This window comes from Lactuca serriola, chromosome 2, assembly GCF_051521515.1.
Source record: "Lactuca serriola cultivar US96UC23 chromosome 2, Lser_US96UC23_V15, whole genome shotgun sequence".
Classification (NCBI taxonomy): domain Eukaryota; kingdom Viridiplantae; phylum Streptophyta; class Magnoliopsida; order Asterales; family Asteraceae; genus Lactuca; species Lactuca serriola.
The window spans coordinates 163,003,321-163,020,143 of record NC_136409.1 but is presented as its reverse complement, the minus strand read 5'-3'; the positions used below and the strand labels follow the sequence as shown (position 1 = coordinate 163,020,143).

General features: G+C 33.3%; 1 protein-coding gene across 6 annotated transcripts; it reads right to left on the bottom strand.

The window, feature by feature from the left end:
- Positions 1-246: 246 nt before the first annotated feature.
- Positions 247-10,019, bottom strand: LOC145087229 (uncharacterized). 6 transcript variants are annotated; one of them, XM_079025148.1, is made up of 8 exons: positions 8,819-10,019; positions 7,043-8,326; positions 5,670-6,797; positions 5,360-5,467; positions 5,193-5,269; positions 1,748-5,082; positions 1,033-1,672; positions 247-949 (listed from the first exon to the last, which is right to left on the bottom strand). In XM_079025148.1, exons 6-8 carry the CDS (start codon positions 1,961-1,963, stop codon positions 336-338), a joined length of 1,470 nt encoding a protein of 489 aa, XP_078881274.1. In that variant the 5' UTR covers positions 1,964-5,082; positions 5,193-5,269; positions 5,360-5,467; positions 5,670-6,797; positions 7,043-8,326; positions 8,819-10,019; the 3' UTR covers positions 247-335. The 6 variants fall into 6 exon arrangements, with proteins under 6 accessions (XP_078881274.1, XP_078881271.1, XP_078881272.1 ...); XM_079025145.1 differs by having other exon boundaries at positions 7,043-10,019; XM_079025146.1 differs by having other exon boundaries at positions 5,360-5,453; positions 7,043-10,019.
- Positions 10,020-16,823: the final 6,804 nt, after the last annotated feature.

Below are 16,823 nucleotides of genomic sequence, written 5' to 3'. Positions count from 1 at the left end.
GTTTGGAAGACAAAATGAGAATTAGGGATGACTATATAACAATGGAGAAAGAGAAGTACCCATTGCAGTTCCCTGAGTTTAAAAATTAGTTACAAAGTTGTTGTAATATTATCATGAAACAGATTAGGTTGCAAAAAAATCGTTTGTTGTTTTTTTTAAATAACATGTTGTAACTTTTAAAAAAATATGCAAACTATATTTTATAATATAAAGGCTTCATTAATTGTTATAATCAACAAACTTAACTAAAATATGAAAGCATAGCAATGTCTTGTAAGAGTTAATAAAAATATTACAATACATAATAAGTAAACAAGTCATCATTACTCTTGATTTCAAGGTTGTTTTATATCAAAATCAGCGTTATAGGTTTGTGAACAACCCGCTGAACCACCAATATTAAATGCCATTTCTGCAGTAGAAATTATGTGACGTGCTCCGCTACCGGACGCCCTTCCAGTACAATTATTTCTCGTGTGTCCTAGTTGACCACATGTAGAGCATTCTTTTATAATTGGACCCTCGCCTTGGGATGGAATGCGGTCTGTGTTTCTTGGCCTTCCTGGCTGACGTTTATCCATTATAGGTGGCTTAACAATCATCAAATCATCGGGGATCTCCCATTCGGATGGATTTGGCAGAGGGTTTATTGACTCCTCATATGTTTTCCTTAGTGTTTCGGTAAAGTAAGCATTTAATGCAAACCTCGAGCAGTCTTGGTAATTGTTCACTGTTAAACATCTTATGACATGACCACAAGGTATCCCATCAAGTTGCCAATGCCTACATGTACATGTCATATGTTGAAAATCAACAATCACATTTTGTGCCCCCTTTTTGACCTCGCATTTCGTATTTGAGATCATGCGAACATCCCATTTGGTAAAAGTTTTCTTGTTTTCTTTTACAACTTCATCCGCCCAAGGGGTAAGTATTGTTGTTGCTTCCGCTAAAAAAACAGCCAAAATGAAGAAGTTAAGATCAATAACATCAAAATTAATAAAACATTAATATTACAAATTTACTTAATACCTGCAAAGTTACGTCTTTGAAACCACCATTGTTGCATTGTAGCACGAAAAAAATCGATCAACATAAGTATTGGCACCTTACGTGCGTGTCTAGATAATGCATTTATAGACTCCGCACTGTTGGACGACATAAGATTGTATCGGTTCCCTTTAAAATGTGTCATTGACCAAGTTTCTGGATTTATACTTTTTAAGTACTCCCATACTGGTTCTTTTGTCTTTTTCATAACATCCATGGCAACATCAAAAGCATCAACTGTGTACGCCCTACACGCCTCCCAAAAAATTCCTTTAACCGTCTTACTCTTGCCGAATCTAGATACTATGTTGAAATACAAATGGACACCACATATTCCATGATGAGCGTGAGGAAAAATGTTGGCAACGGATGTTGCTATAGATGGAGACCTATCAGATATAATTGTAAGCTCCTGCATATTTCCTATGCAATCACGTAGTTTTTGAAAAAACCATGTCCAAGAATCGGTACACTCATTTTTGCATATACCATATGCAACCGGTAATATTTGGTTTTGTCCGTCCTTAGTAACTGCAAGTAACATGGTACCTTTGAACTCGCCCTTTAGGTGAGCTCCATCTACTACTAGGGTCGGTTTACAAAAATTGACAAAAGCGCGTACCTACAATACATTGTATATCTATTCAAATACACCAAAATAAATATTAAAAAATTAATATAATATGATAATACTAACCGAGCAACCGAGTGCGACGTACAAAAACTCAAAGCAATCATCAGCATCTGTTTTAATATGTGTGACAGTACCCGGATTATGTTTGGCCAAGTTGTGACAATACGCCGGAAGTTTGGTAAAAGAATCCTCTTCCGTACCCCTTAACGACAACAATGCATATTGCTTCGCACGCCATGCTTGATGGTATGAGATATTGATATTCAATTGAGCATTCATATCATTAACAATTTCTTTTCCCCGATAAACTCTACTATAGTCTTCAGCCAAAACATCAGCAACATATTCACCCAAAACATATTTATTTGCTTGTCGATGATTAGGTTGCAACAATGTTGAAGAACATGTGTGTACATCAACAAATTTATTCACTTGGAAAAGTCCATCAGAATTTTTAATTGCTTTTGCTCTTAGTAACCAAGAACAATTTTTCGAAACACACACAGCTTCATACCTTGATTTGGTGGATCTACTTGTCCTCGTCTGGAAACCTTCTCGAAGACATTTTTTTTACCAATACACCGCTTTAAAAGTTATTTGTTCTTAAATATACTCTCACATTGAATCTTTTGAAGATTCATGTCTACCATCTGTGTTGGGATATCTTCATTAATATCAACTGGGCATGCTGGTACAGGGGGCATACCGTGAAAAAGGTTATCGGGAAACTTAGCTTTAACTTCATCAGCCAACTCATCACTATCGGACTTGCTTTGTAGCTCGGTTATATCTAAACATACATCACCAACATCAACATAATGCCCGTAAACATGATTTTTTTCATTTTTTTGACTTGAATTTTTTTTCTTTTTAGTTTTATCTACCACACGCCTATTCATAACTTTAACTTCTTGTTCGGCAACATCATCACAACGACCACCCACATGATTAAGATATGTACCAACATCATCATCACCAACAGACTTGTAATTCTCAGGATCCACATAGTGAATAGGTGAATAACTAACATTAACATTTTCAGCAACACTGTGAAACTGAGGTACACTAGGAGTATTGAAAGTACCTATCGAATCGTTGCTCCCTTTATAACTGCATAAATTACCAACAAGCTGGTTTCCAATTTCAGCACCCCCATTAACCTCCTCAACTTCATCAACCACCACAAACACTTTCACAACCCTTCCTCCACTACATTTGATTACGTTTATCAACATTCTAATATCCATGTCTTCAACTATAACTATATAATAATTTAATTCAGGATGGTGGAAACGAAGACTAATTCTATATTTGTCTAACAAACCAATTTTGCTTCTTACCAAAGATACAAAATCAGTATAACTAATATACTCAGAAAATATCAAAGCAAGTTCAGAAATACCTCCCTGTGGACATATGTATTCCAGATTAGTTCCATTAACTTGCCATCTCCCACCGGTTACAAGACAAACCAAATATTCAATCATTTTTTGAGCAAATTTTAGAGAAAGTTCCTAAACAAATAACAACCAAAATGATAATTTTCTACAAAACTTTTTATATAGCAACATGATTTCGTAGTCAAACCAATTCATTTCATAGTCAAACTAAAAAAAAACCACAAATTCGCAGATAGAATGAGAGTAAATCGCAGATGGACCGATTCCATCTGCAATTTTACCCCTATATATAGAGAAAAAAATTAAAAAAAAAAAAATTAAAAGCACCTGCGAATGTACAAGCACCTAAAGCACAGCTGTGCTTTAGGTGCTTGTACATATGCAGATGGAATGGTCATTTCGCAGATGGGGCATTTCCATCTGCGAAATTGTAGGTTATTTTTGTAACTTCGATTTTTTTTTGGCTATTTTTGTAATGTAATTAGTATAAATGGCTATTTTTGTCATTTTCTCTTCATATAATTACACATGGCGCATTACTTTAGGACCACTTCTTCAAACTGAATGCTTTAACTCAGGTCGATGACTAATTAGATTGCACATGTACAATATTTATTTACTCTTTAGTGAACATATGATTGAAGATCGATTATGAAAGATGATTAATAGTAGAATGTTTACCGGATGTAGTAACATGCTTACACTACCAAAAAGAGAATTCCACATAAGCGACGAAATATATCCGTATCTACTGCTACAGATCTTCAACTAACATTAGTTGTAGATTCCTAGCTAACTAGCTACAGTTTGGCGAGAGATAATTGAGATATTGTCCATACTTTATACGTCACTAAAGTTTACAAGATTACACACAGATTACCTTTCACTACAAGAAATAAGGTCATTACCGGCAAAGTTATTAGCGGCGATACGGAGCTTTATCTGTAAGGTCCGATTATTATCATTTCTAACTCTTAACTTTATCAAAGTTCCATAGGATTATTAAGACAGTAAAATCTAGTTCTGATTGAAAATGAATATGTTTGAATTTATAAATGGTTTAGTTGCAGATGATAGAGCATTAGTTTTTTAATTTTACAATTTTTTAACATATGGGATTCAATAAATATGCAAATTGGTTGTATGTTTTGATTCAAAAGAGGTTGTTAGTCTCGAAAGTATTTTGAAACGTTTATACCAATGTACTTTACAATTCATAACTTTTCGTATATGTCTATTCAAATTTCTTTAATCTGGAAAGTATTTTGAAACCTTCATAGCAATGTTCTTTAAAAATAAATCATATGTTTTATCGATGATAGACTAATTTCATTTTCATATAATTAATGTTGCAATTTTAATTTTTATAAGATTATTTTGATTTTTTAATTTTTAACATATTTGTATCTTTATTTTGGGAAATTTATACTATTGCATTATATTTTAATTTCCAGTTTGTGTCTTTATTTATATACATTAGGTGATTGTATTGTATTATATTTTTAACCCAGATTCAAGGTATGGAAAGTATTTTGACATTAATTGTTTTCTACACACCTATTAATAAACTTATCAGAATGAGGGAAAATTCGTAAATTTGCATGTTCCCCCTCCTTCCTGTCGGTTATAGTAATGTACTTTAAAAATAAATCACATGTCATATCTTATAGATAGAAACAATTAAGAAAATCAAAAACTATAGACTTTCATATTAATAAACTAAAAATATTTGCATTTTGAATAATAATGAAAGCATCAGCATATACAGAAATTGTCTATTTGTAGACGCCCTATTTTAAAAAATATTTAAAATTTTAAATTTATAAATGAGTTTTTTAATTCATTAATATATAGATTGACTGACCTCTCTTTGAGGTGGCTCACCACTGAAAAAGGTCATGACAACTCCAATAAGTGAGATAGTAATCAAGGCTCCAATAAGACCTATTCCAACCCACAAAATCCATCCTTTTTTAAAATCAAAAGGATTCCTCCAATCTGGAAAATTAATTTGATAAAATGTCCATAAGTTTGTAACAAAAAGAAACAGTATTTTTTGAGTTATGAGTTATGAGTTATGACTGATAAAATGATAATTAATTAATTACCATAGCTATACAAGTCTTTTTGTCCACTTCTTTTGGTGACACTATAAAGTGTTGCAAGTAAAACAGTTGTTGTGAAGCTGAAAAACATAAAGAAACAAGACAACTTAATCTATTAATAGGAAGTTAATTCAACAATCTAATAGTAAAATAAAATTAAGAAGTCATACGCCTGATCAAAAAAGAGTATTTATGCCTTCTCATCAAGACTTCCTTCTCCAATTTGAAGACCAAGATATGGAAGAGCTGCAGCCTCTACAAGCCCTGTCAAAACAAAACTGCATAAAGGAATACAATCAAATCATTTATAATCTACTCAAAGGGGAGAAGATCATATAATATACAATTTTACACTCAAAAGCTTCCCTCACACTTAAAAATCGGCATAAGATCTTGTTAAGTTATTGCTTCAATTATCAATCAAAAGTACACACATATTAGAAACACAAATAATCAGCCATATTAGGAGAAATCCTTCACCTGTATTCAACCAAAACAAACAGCCAAACTATCTCTCTTGCCTCTTTTGTTTTTCTGCTTCGTGAACTGCCAACCCCACAAGTTGTTATTTTTTTCCTGTAAATTGAGGAGGCAACAACCCCTTTGCTGTTAATCGAAGCAAGCCAAACATCATCGTAGATGGCTGTTCCCGGTGAACAATAGAGGCACACCCTCTTTCTCCGTCAGTTGCAGTCGATATAACCTCCACCGAAGGTGGAGATTTCCGGCGAAACCACGATGCAACATTTCTTCTCCTTCGCACCTCATTGAAAGGAGTAGAAGAAGAGCAGCCTCGCTGCTTCGTCCTTACCCCTTCGGTTTACTACTAATGACGAAGAGAGCAACCACACGGAGTAGGGATGAGCGTAGGCGGGTACCCGCCTTAATTATCTGGAACTGGAATCAGAACCGACGGTTCTTAAAATATTGGAACCAGAACCGGAACTGGCGGGTAGCGGTTCCACTAGCGGGTACCCAGTTCGTTAAATTTTTTGAATTTTTAAAACATTTAAAACTATACCTATGAGTTAGCATTCAAAGAATTGAAGTCCATAGTTAAACAAATATTTCTATGAGTTAGGGGTTGTTTGGCAGGATCTGAATTTTTAAGTTCTGAATTTTTAAGATGTCTGAATTTCTAAGAGGGTCTGGACTTTTAAGATATGAATTTTTAACATACTGTTTGGTTGGAGTCTCTGAATTGTTGTGATGGATTATAAAAATAACCATTTTACGCTTCTGTATTATTTTTTGCAGAATTATAAAAACACCATACAAAATCCAAAATTAAACATAACTCAAAAACTAAACAAAAAAACAAATCAAACATAAATATTTGACAAATCTACCCAACTATATCAATCAAAATTGCATTGTTTTTGGATGAAATTGCTATAACTAAATAGTTTTTTCAAAATACAATGGTGTAATCAGATCTATATGATGCTATAATAAAGAAATTAATAAAAAGTTTTTATCACAGTAAAAACTCATCCATTATTACCCTTCTTGATTGCATCCATATGGAATCATTGGTCATTATCAATAGCCTATATCAACCAAACAAATGATAAAAAAAAACAATTTTTATCATCAAATGTTTCTTTCCTGCAAAAAGATTAAAGACAAAGCAATTTAAATAAATTAGAAATTGAAACAATTTCATTGAGGCATTTCATCGAATGGTTCATATGCAAGTAAAATAAACATAGAAACGATTTCATACAAATATCAAATTAACAAAACCATAAAGATGATAACGATCTCAACATTAAAACATTATAAAGGCTGTTTGGAATTCAGTTTTAAGACTCCATGGAAATCGATTTCAAATTCGGAGAAGAAAAGCTTACCGGCGGCGTGGATGGAGGATGGCGTTGGAGTGACAATGCTGGCGGAGGAAAGCACTGGAGTGGTAGAGGAAGGCATCGAAGTGGCCAGAGGTGGGGTTCGATGTACCTTAGTTGCCTTGACCGACGACGACGATGGGGAAGGAGCAGGCGGTGGCGGTTAGAGTGCAAGGGGAAGAAGGAGGCGACGGACCGACGGTTGGAAAGGAGGAAGAAGCAGCATCGATGATGTTTGTCGGGGAGAAAGAAGATCGCTTCAAGAAGAAAATGAGGCGTGTGTATGGAAGAAAAGGGGGGGCGTGTTTTATTAGGGCACATAAGTCTTTTTTTCTTTTTCAGATGTGGCTGTATGTCTAATTTTTTAAGAGGCATTTATCAAATTAAGAGACATTATTTAAGAGGCTACCAAACATAGCATATCTGAATTTTTAAGAGGTTACCTCTTAATTTTTCAATTAAGAGGTAAACAAACAACCCTTTAGAACTTAACATTAAAATAATAGTAACTTATGTCTATTATCTATAATTTATTTTAAAAATGGATAGTTTTATTTCAAAGTTCAAAACAAATTATTTAAAATTCTAGAATTTTAAATCATGTTATTCATGAGGATATTGTATAATGTATATTATTGTGATATATATATATATATATATATATATATATATATATATATATATATATATATATATATATATACCGCTTTCGGCAGGTACCCAGCGGGTAGCGGTTCCGTAAAATTGAAAACCGGAACTGGAACCACTTAAGGAGGTTCCAATTTCAGAACTGATGGTTCCGAGGCAGTTCCGGTTCCGAAAGCGGATACCCAGTTCCGATGCTCATCCCTAACACGGAGGTCGCGGTAGATGGATTGTTCCCTATTTGCGATAGATTACCACCACCGAGCCACTTCCTACCTTCAGTCATATTTCTTCTTCTCGGACCAACTGAGGACCGAAGACCTTTTCTCCTCTCTCGCTGCTTCTTCCTTTTTTTGCGGACCATTCGAACATCGGAGGTGCTCACCCTCTCACAACTTCACCCACCAATAATCGACAGCAGCTGGCTGCTTTGTTCTTCTTCTTCCTTCGGTCCAACAAAACCCCAGAGATCCTCTCCCTGCTTCTTTTCCCGATCGAACGCCATCGGAGCCCTTTCTTCGATCAGTTGTTTCTTTTTCTCAAATTGAAGAAAACGGAGACATGACCCTTTTCCCCCAATTTCAATTCTTGGTCTAATCGACCAATTAAGCCCCTCCACTTTATTAATTTGACCAAAACAGTCTCCTATGGAAATTCTTGGCAAAATAAGCTCAAATCTCAAACATTGATTCTATTAAACCATTTCAGCCCCTCCTTTGGAATTAGATTACAAAATCATTTTTTACTTCGTTTTATATGTTTTCTAACAATAAGATTTTCTACAACTTTAATTTTATGTCGTTTTACATGTGCTTTCACACCAAAAATCAGGGTTTTAAATAACTCCATTTATAATTAAATACTTAGTATTTACTGTATAATTAAACACGTACAAATGACAAAGTTATTAAAATATGTAATATTACAACTCATAAGTTTTCTAAATTAATGAAATATTATTTTATTACATAATTAAATTTTAAATTTTATTTAAAATTAATACCTGTTGGTTCCACGGGTTTTAACCTAATATTATAATCTATAAATGAATTAAATATTATATACTTAATAAAATAATAATAATCAATAGAAATCTAGACGTATGGAGGGTGATGTATAAAATTTGCTTTTTCTTACCTGTTACCGAGAAGATACAGATAACGAAGAAGAAAAGTCAATATCTCACTCTTCCTTAAACATTAGCACCCTTTTTCTTTGAACATCTCTCTTTTTCTATTTTCTTGTGCCACATTGTAGAAGACAGAAGAATAGCTGTGATTTAGGGCATCGCTTGAGACCATGAAATTCTCACCCATTTTCATTGAATTGGTGGAACACTCTGAGATCGGAGAGGAGATGATTTGAAAAAGTCTTTACCCTTGTTGATGATATCGGAGCAGGGCTGAGAATGTCAGAACGGTAGTAGAGCGACCAATTACATCGCCCACACACAATTTTACAATGTGAAAAGCCATGAGTCGAGGACTATGGAACCAGATCGTCAAAGCAAATCTGGTGAAATTCAGATGTAGATCCGGTGGAACCAGATCTTGTGGTCTGTGACCGAGCTCGTTGTGACAGTTTATGAAGGGAGAGACGATGGTGGTGGTCTTAGACGATGGGAGGCGGTGAACAAGTAGGTCCGGAAGAAAAGAAGATGTGGTCATCTGGTGATTCCGACGACGTTACAGAGGTTCTGGCTACATTACGGTGGTTTTGATGGCGTTAAGGTGGTTTTACCACGGTAGCGGTTGTCTGGTGGCATGTTTCTCTAGATCTAATGGTTGACAATGACACTTTTGGTGGCTGCTAAGATATATTTGCTTCAAATCCAGTGAAACTAGATCCACTTCAGCTTCTCTGACAAACCAGATCGTGGTTCAAGCAACGGTTCATGGCTGCAGTTTGGGACGGAAGAATGGAGGAAAGAGAAGGTCCGGGAAGAGGAAACGTAAATATGAGGAAGTTGTTCAGGAGGTCGCCACAACATTTCACCGGAGAAGAAGGTTGAGGAGGTAGCTTCCGACTGTGGGAGGATTAGAGGTTGGGGAGGTCATGAAAGCATTCGACTGTGGGAGGATTAGACGCTAGGGAGGTCGTGAACTTGCAAAGCTGGAGTCGATGGTTTGGCGGTGGTCCGTTGTTTCTCGGTGGTAGTCTGGTGGTTCCTGACGGTTTCCGGTGGTGGTCCGGTGGTTCTTGGTGACTATCTGTTTAGTTCATTATGAGAGGAGAGAGAGAATGAGATAATATGGTGGGGTGGGTTAGGTGGTAATTTTTATTTGAATAACGAATACATAAACATTTTTTGTTTTAATTTTCAAGTATAAAAATTAATGGTCCAGATTTGTTCTTTTTTGTTCTCAAATTAAGAAATATATATATATATATATATATATATATATATATATTATAGAGTTGTGATATGACTTATTCCATTTAAAACTTGAAATTACTAGAAGATAATACATTGTTGTCTATGTCGATTAGATTTCATTTTAGATTATTTTAATGATGTAAGACAACATCGTGTGCAACTTAAAATAAATAATTTTGTTAAGAATGCATATACAGTTACATTTTATTATCCTTTGAAAAGTTTTGTCACTCTTTCATATTTTGTATATATTATTTGACCTACCCTAAAATAAAATTTTGACTACATCACTGTTGGTTTCACTTTTGTTTTTGATGCTTTGCACCATTGGCATTGACAAAAGTTGTTTTTTTTGTTGGTTTTGCATCAAAAGTCCTTAATTGATTTGAAATTTTGTTAAGAACCTTATATCATCGTCATCTTTAAAAGATTCATCATCTTCTCTGGATATCAAACGTTCAATCTCTTGTAGTTGTTTCAAGGATTCAAGGAGTGTGGCGAAGTCTTAATTTTTGGTACAAGATTCTAGGATGCTCGATTGCTAAAAACTTTTAAACCATTTTAAGTCAAAGATCATGGAATTCTTTAACAATTATCTTATAAATAGAGACACGACGATTTATAACGAGCATATCCATGATCACAAATAAGATGTGAGATAGGATGCAAAGTTATCTACAACTTGATAGTCATTTGTATTTTATAGCTTCTATTCATTCAAATTCACTTATACCTCCGACAATATGGGATATGGGATGCTTAGGTCCTTCTAGTTATATCAACATTGTAAACATTGTCGACCTCTGTTAGTTGATTAACCAATATTCTCCTATATGGATGTCAACTTTCATTGTCATTTTAATAGTATAAACTATAATGATTGTCCACTGTAACTATTTTTAATAGTATAAACTCTAAATATTGTCCACTGTAACTATCGAGTTGTGTTTTTTACTAAAGCAGTTTTAAGTTTCTTTTTAATTTAAAATAACAACGATATTTTAGAATTTAGATAATCATATTATGTATGTATTGAACAAATATATATATATATATATATATATATATATATATATATATATATATATATATATATATATATATATATATATATATATAAACCGGTTCCTGCGGGTATCCAACGAGTAGCGGTTCCAAGAAAATAAGAACCGGAACCGAAATCGCTTATGGCGGTTCCAAAACTTAAGGAACCAGAACACCAGAACCAACGGTTCTACTACGGTTCCGGTTCCGAAAACGGGTACCATGTTCCGTTGCTCACCCCTAACCACAACTACATCCGCCACTTCTAGCAGGACTTTCCGACTAGCAAAATCTTCAAGATTAAATTATAAAACCAATACCAAACTCCTAATCTTGCTACATAGAAAATCCACTTAAGTTTATCAAACTCATTAGAAAATTTAACAATATTTCTAAAAATGGCATTGAATTAAAGTTGTTAATTTTTATTAATAATCATTTAAAACCTTTATGATATTCAAATGGGTAAAACCATAATTAATTAAACATTTAAGATGTATGGGCTAAAATAGAAAAAGGCTTAAAAGTGACAACCATGAGTATTGGTGTTGGACTTGGTTTCAAGCTTTCAGCTCAATAGCTAAGCAAACTTTAAGTCTAAAACTAATATTTATGTAGCCCAATACATTTTTAAAGCAAGCCCACATCAGCCCATTAAACTGTTATTTCCATTATCAACAACTCAGGGTCAATTTGCATACAAGTCATTGCCATAAACTCGTTCTAAAACATGTAATCAAAAAGGGATTATTGACTGATTTGAGATTCGAGATGACTGCTCCTTACATTGTAGTTACTGTTATTTTTGTTATTACCTTTTTTGATCTTTTTCTTTAAGGAAAAGCTTAGAAAAACCTGATGCGTTATCCTTAATTCTTAAAACGATCTCGATATTATTTTTGTGTTTATTAAAAGCATTAAATTTTCTGATGTTTTACTAAATTAATGATTTGTAGCCGGATAATACAAGAAAACTGGTTGCATACCTATGTAGGACTAAAATAAGTACGAGAGAACATTGATTTAGATTATAAATCTTATGAGATATAGTAATTATAGGTTCTAGCAAAAACGTAATACCATTTTAGAATAACAATTATAGTTTCTAGAAATTAGCAAAGTCGTGTAATTATTTTGGTTCCACATAGACTATGCAACCAGTTTTCTTGCTTTATCCGTATTAATTTAATCAAAACCAGAAAATCTAATGGTTTTAGTGTACACATGGTTTTTTTTTTGGCAATAAGGATACTTTGTTTTTTTCTAAGCTCTTCGCCTTACTTTACAAAAACAACCAGAGAATATAACAAGTACACAGACGAATCTTTCCTAGACCACGCCGAAAAATACAAAGTGGTAAAAAAAGTGCCAGCCTATTTTGGTTGGGTCTGAGTGTTCGAAAGTCTGATAATTAAGAACGATGGATTAAAATGGTCGGGCTTTATCTAGTTTAGTCCAATTTGATTATTTTTAAAACCTTAAAAACCTCATAAAATTATGCAAATAAATTTATTTACTATAACCTTTTAGCTTTAAAATTCAGGAAATGCTAAGCATATTCATTTATTGGAAAAATCAAATACATGTATATATACACACAAATTATAAATCAAAGGAAATTCTAAATTACTATAACAGTAAAAAAGGATAAATTACATAAAACTCATAGGTATTTTCTGGGTTGGCAACTGTGTTTTTAGGAAATTCATTGATAAAAAAAAATTGTACTTTGGATGAAAATGCGTATACGTAGAATAATTGGCTACCTATCGAATGTTTAGTTCCTTGTATACACCTGGTGCAGCTTGAATCTTATGGTGACGCAATGTTATACACCAGTATTTGGTTTATTTGGAAAGCTAGGAATATGAATGCATTGGTGTCTTGTAAATGAGCGACAGATCCATCATTGGTCTTTGAAAAGATAATAGCATCTAGTTTTGTTTGCGTCAAACATAGGATCAAATTATCTAGTTTAGATTAGTCATTTTGGTGCTCCTCTTCTTTCTTGGTAATGTGTAATCGTTTTCTAGCATTGGTTTTAATATTAAAAAAAGTCACTTATTTATTTATTTTTTCCCAATAAAACAACATCAATTTGCCCCTTATTCAATCCCACATTCCCACCACATTTATACCAATAATGGCTGGATTTAAAAGTGTGATTATATGTTTCTAAATAAGAAAAAAAAAATATTTAGCAAGCTGATTATTACATAAAAAAAAAAATCTCCATATACAATAACTGATGTCTATATAACATTATATAACTTTGTAGTATAAATTGTTATGTATTGTGTAAAATTGTTGGACTGAATTTGAATAAATTAGAAGAATGCATATTGCAAGTAAAAGGGAAATAAATTAGGTTTTGTGGAGTGAGTATTGAAGTAAGGCTATATAGAATATGAATGGGAGATAATGGGGAGAGGCTTATATGGCCCATTGTAAGGACTTCAATTTTCTATCGTTAATTATCTAAGGGAAATATCAGAGTTTTATCTATAATATATAATTCTATTATAATTAAAACACTTTAAATGCAAGGTTTAATCAATGGTTTAGAATAAAAAAACTTAAATACAAAATTAAACAAGGAAATGAATTCTATTCTAGGTCTTTGTCCTCTTGTCTTCTCAAATACACGACTGCTACATGAACCTGCAAAACATGAAACATATATACTAAAATTAAAACCCTTTCTATTTTTTAATGTTTTCTCTTTCTCTTTCTCTGTACTCTAATATCTTTTTCTCGTAACATATTGTAACGTCCGTAAATTTGGGTTAGACAATTAAGATATCACAAGCAATAAAACAAAATTTTAATAGAGATTATTTAGGATAAATAATCTTAACCAAAGTTATAGTATATGTGACAAGGGTTCGTACATATAAAGTGATGGGTTTTGGTCATAAGACATCATATGTGCTCATACAAACCCTAATGCTTGGATCTAGGTTTCTCTATTGTACATGTTTTGAATCCAAGACTATAAACCCTAATTCTAGCATATGGAAATCGATATCAACATATAATTAGGTTTATGATATTACCTTGATTGTTATGTAGCAATAACAATCCCAATTCCTCCTTGAATTGACCTTGGAAAACTTAGAGTCACAAGTGTCACTCCTCTAATGGCTTACAAACACCAAGAGCAAATGGAGAAGGTATAAGGAGAGAGGGGAGGTATTGAATTCGTTTCTAGGACCTCTTGGGAAGGCATGGACGAATTCATGAGCCTTGGGGGGTCTTTATATAGGTGTAGAGATTAGGGTTTTAGTCCTTATCCTTATCTAGTTGCTTGCCCACCAAGTAACCATAAGATAAGTCTTGAAACCCTTATCCTAGTCGAATTCTAAGGCCTTATCACCTTAAATTCGTCCAACCTATTAATAAGATAATCCTTACCTTATTTTGTAACTATCACATAATTACAATTCAGCCCCTCTAGTTTAATTAATTACACTTGATCACAAAATAATTCTTAATCAATTATTGACCAATATTAATTAAACAAATATGATTTCTCCTTTAATATATTATTCTTATAACATATTAATAAATCATAATAACCTCTCTCTTAATTTATTTCTCCAATCAAGTTGCTTTGGTGAAGGCAACCCAAAAGGACCATGCACCATCGGGTCAAGTACATACCAAAATAGTTATGGACTTAGACACTAATCCAACAGTCTCCCACTTGGATAAGTCTAATAACTATTATGCCGATGACTTCAGATCCTGATCTGCAATCATAGCTTTCCAAAGCCGCTATCAACTCTGATCCTATCAGATACGCGTGTCCTTAGATAAGGGATCATATATTCCTCCATTCTAGATATCATATGAGACATGATTTCAAATCATTCTCTTTATACTATATCTCGATTTACGATTTATGACGAATGACTAATTGAACAAATCAAATTAGCCCTAGTCTGGCCGAGCATTTACGTTTGTCATCACTAAACCATCGAGGGGCCCAAAGATATCGCTTTTATCCTACTTTGGATAAAAGGAACGGATAAACTTTGATACAATGCTTGCTTGTACTCACTCACCGAATCACACACAACAATATGTTTTATAACACCAAGTTAATAGTGTGTTTACATATTATCAATGTGCAAACGATTCGCAAGAAACAACTCACACATCTCGGTTTCAAGAATATAAGATGTTATCGTCTCACCAATCACTAGTGATACAATCCATGGAGTGATCCAAGTGAGCGTGGGTTTAATCCAATGCTCAAGTCATATTCATAAGCACTCATGAACATTGCAGCAAACATTTGCTTATGTCTAATACTTTTTTAGACAATCCACACACCAATTCACGACAGTCTTCATTCATATCTACTTCCAACATATGAACGACTGTGGTCCGTTTGAATAATTCGATTATTCTTAATAAACTCAATTATTCTGGAAGTCAAAACATGCAAAGTGAAACACAAGAATAATACTAATCCCATATGGCCTCAAACCTTTGAGTATAAATAAAACTCCTTTTATTTATCACCATATCGATTACTCATTATTTGTCGTTTCGGTTAATCAACTTCTTACTTGAATTATTACACTTGTCCCATGCTCTTAGCATGCACACAATGTTTACCTATGGTTCTTACTTTTGTGAAATAGATCAAATTGAACACATTTCCAATCTTTCTCATTTCACAACTCCAAATCCTTTTTCATAAGTGTGAGAATATAAAATTCTTGTTACTTATAAAATATGCTAGATTCTAACATTCTATGCAATGATCCTTTCGTAATGTCACTGCACCAAAGTCACAAAGACTATTGCCAATGATATTACAAAGTCCTCTATCGGACATTGTTACAAGACAATTCCTTAGATATGATGTCTCTCACTCAAAGTACATTCCTTTGAACATCCTTTTGCATAAAAGTTTCTAATCTAGACATAGATTTTCAATATTCAATTCCCAATATGGACACGCTTCCATATTTTCCATATGACAACTCATTCTTAATAGAATCTTATCTATTCATAATAATGTCGATATTGTCTATCCAATATGGAAACATTTCCATATTTTCCAATACTATACTTCCAACTACTCACAAGCGACCAATCCTCGTCGAACTTTGGATTGTCCTTTGATAGTTGTTTAATTCTTTTAGTCAAAACCAATTCTAGTCCTTTTTCCCTCTAAATGCGCTAGACATTTGGAAAATTTTAGAATTGTCAAACATTAAAATATTTGCAATCGATCCTATACCCGAAGCGTATGGGACACGACGCATAATGTTTTATTTGCTATGTTCTCAAAATTCGAATTGTGAAGAGGAATGCCGTAATCATAATCGAAATTTTAAGAACACACTATGTACCTTTGACTAAATTGCACTTATTTTATTTCAAGTGTAATTTATATTTATGTTCATAGTCGATATTATGAACAAATACATAAGATTTATCAGTGATTCCAAGTCATTATACTGATTGATCTACATACGAGAATGATGTCTAGGTTGGATTTAGTAAGGTGTTTAAAGTGAGATTTTCAAACAGTATACTTGGTATACCAAACAGATCCTACCTCTGATATGATCCTACCTGGTTATTCCTTACTTGATAGGTCTTGATGTAGACATTGTGATTGTAGAGGAATCTTTACTATCATTAGTCATAAGAAATATGCTTAGTAATAATCATACATAGGTCACATCAAAGGAAACGTCA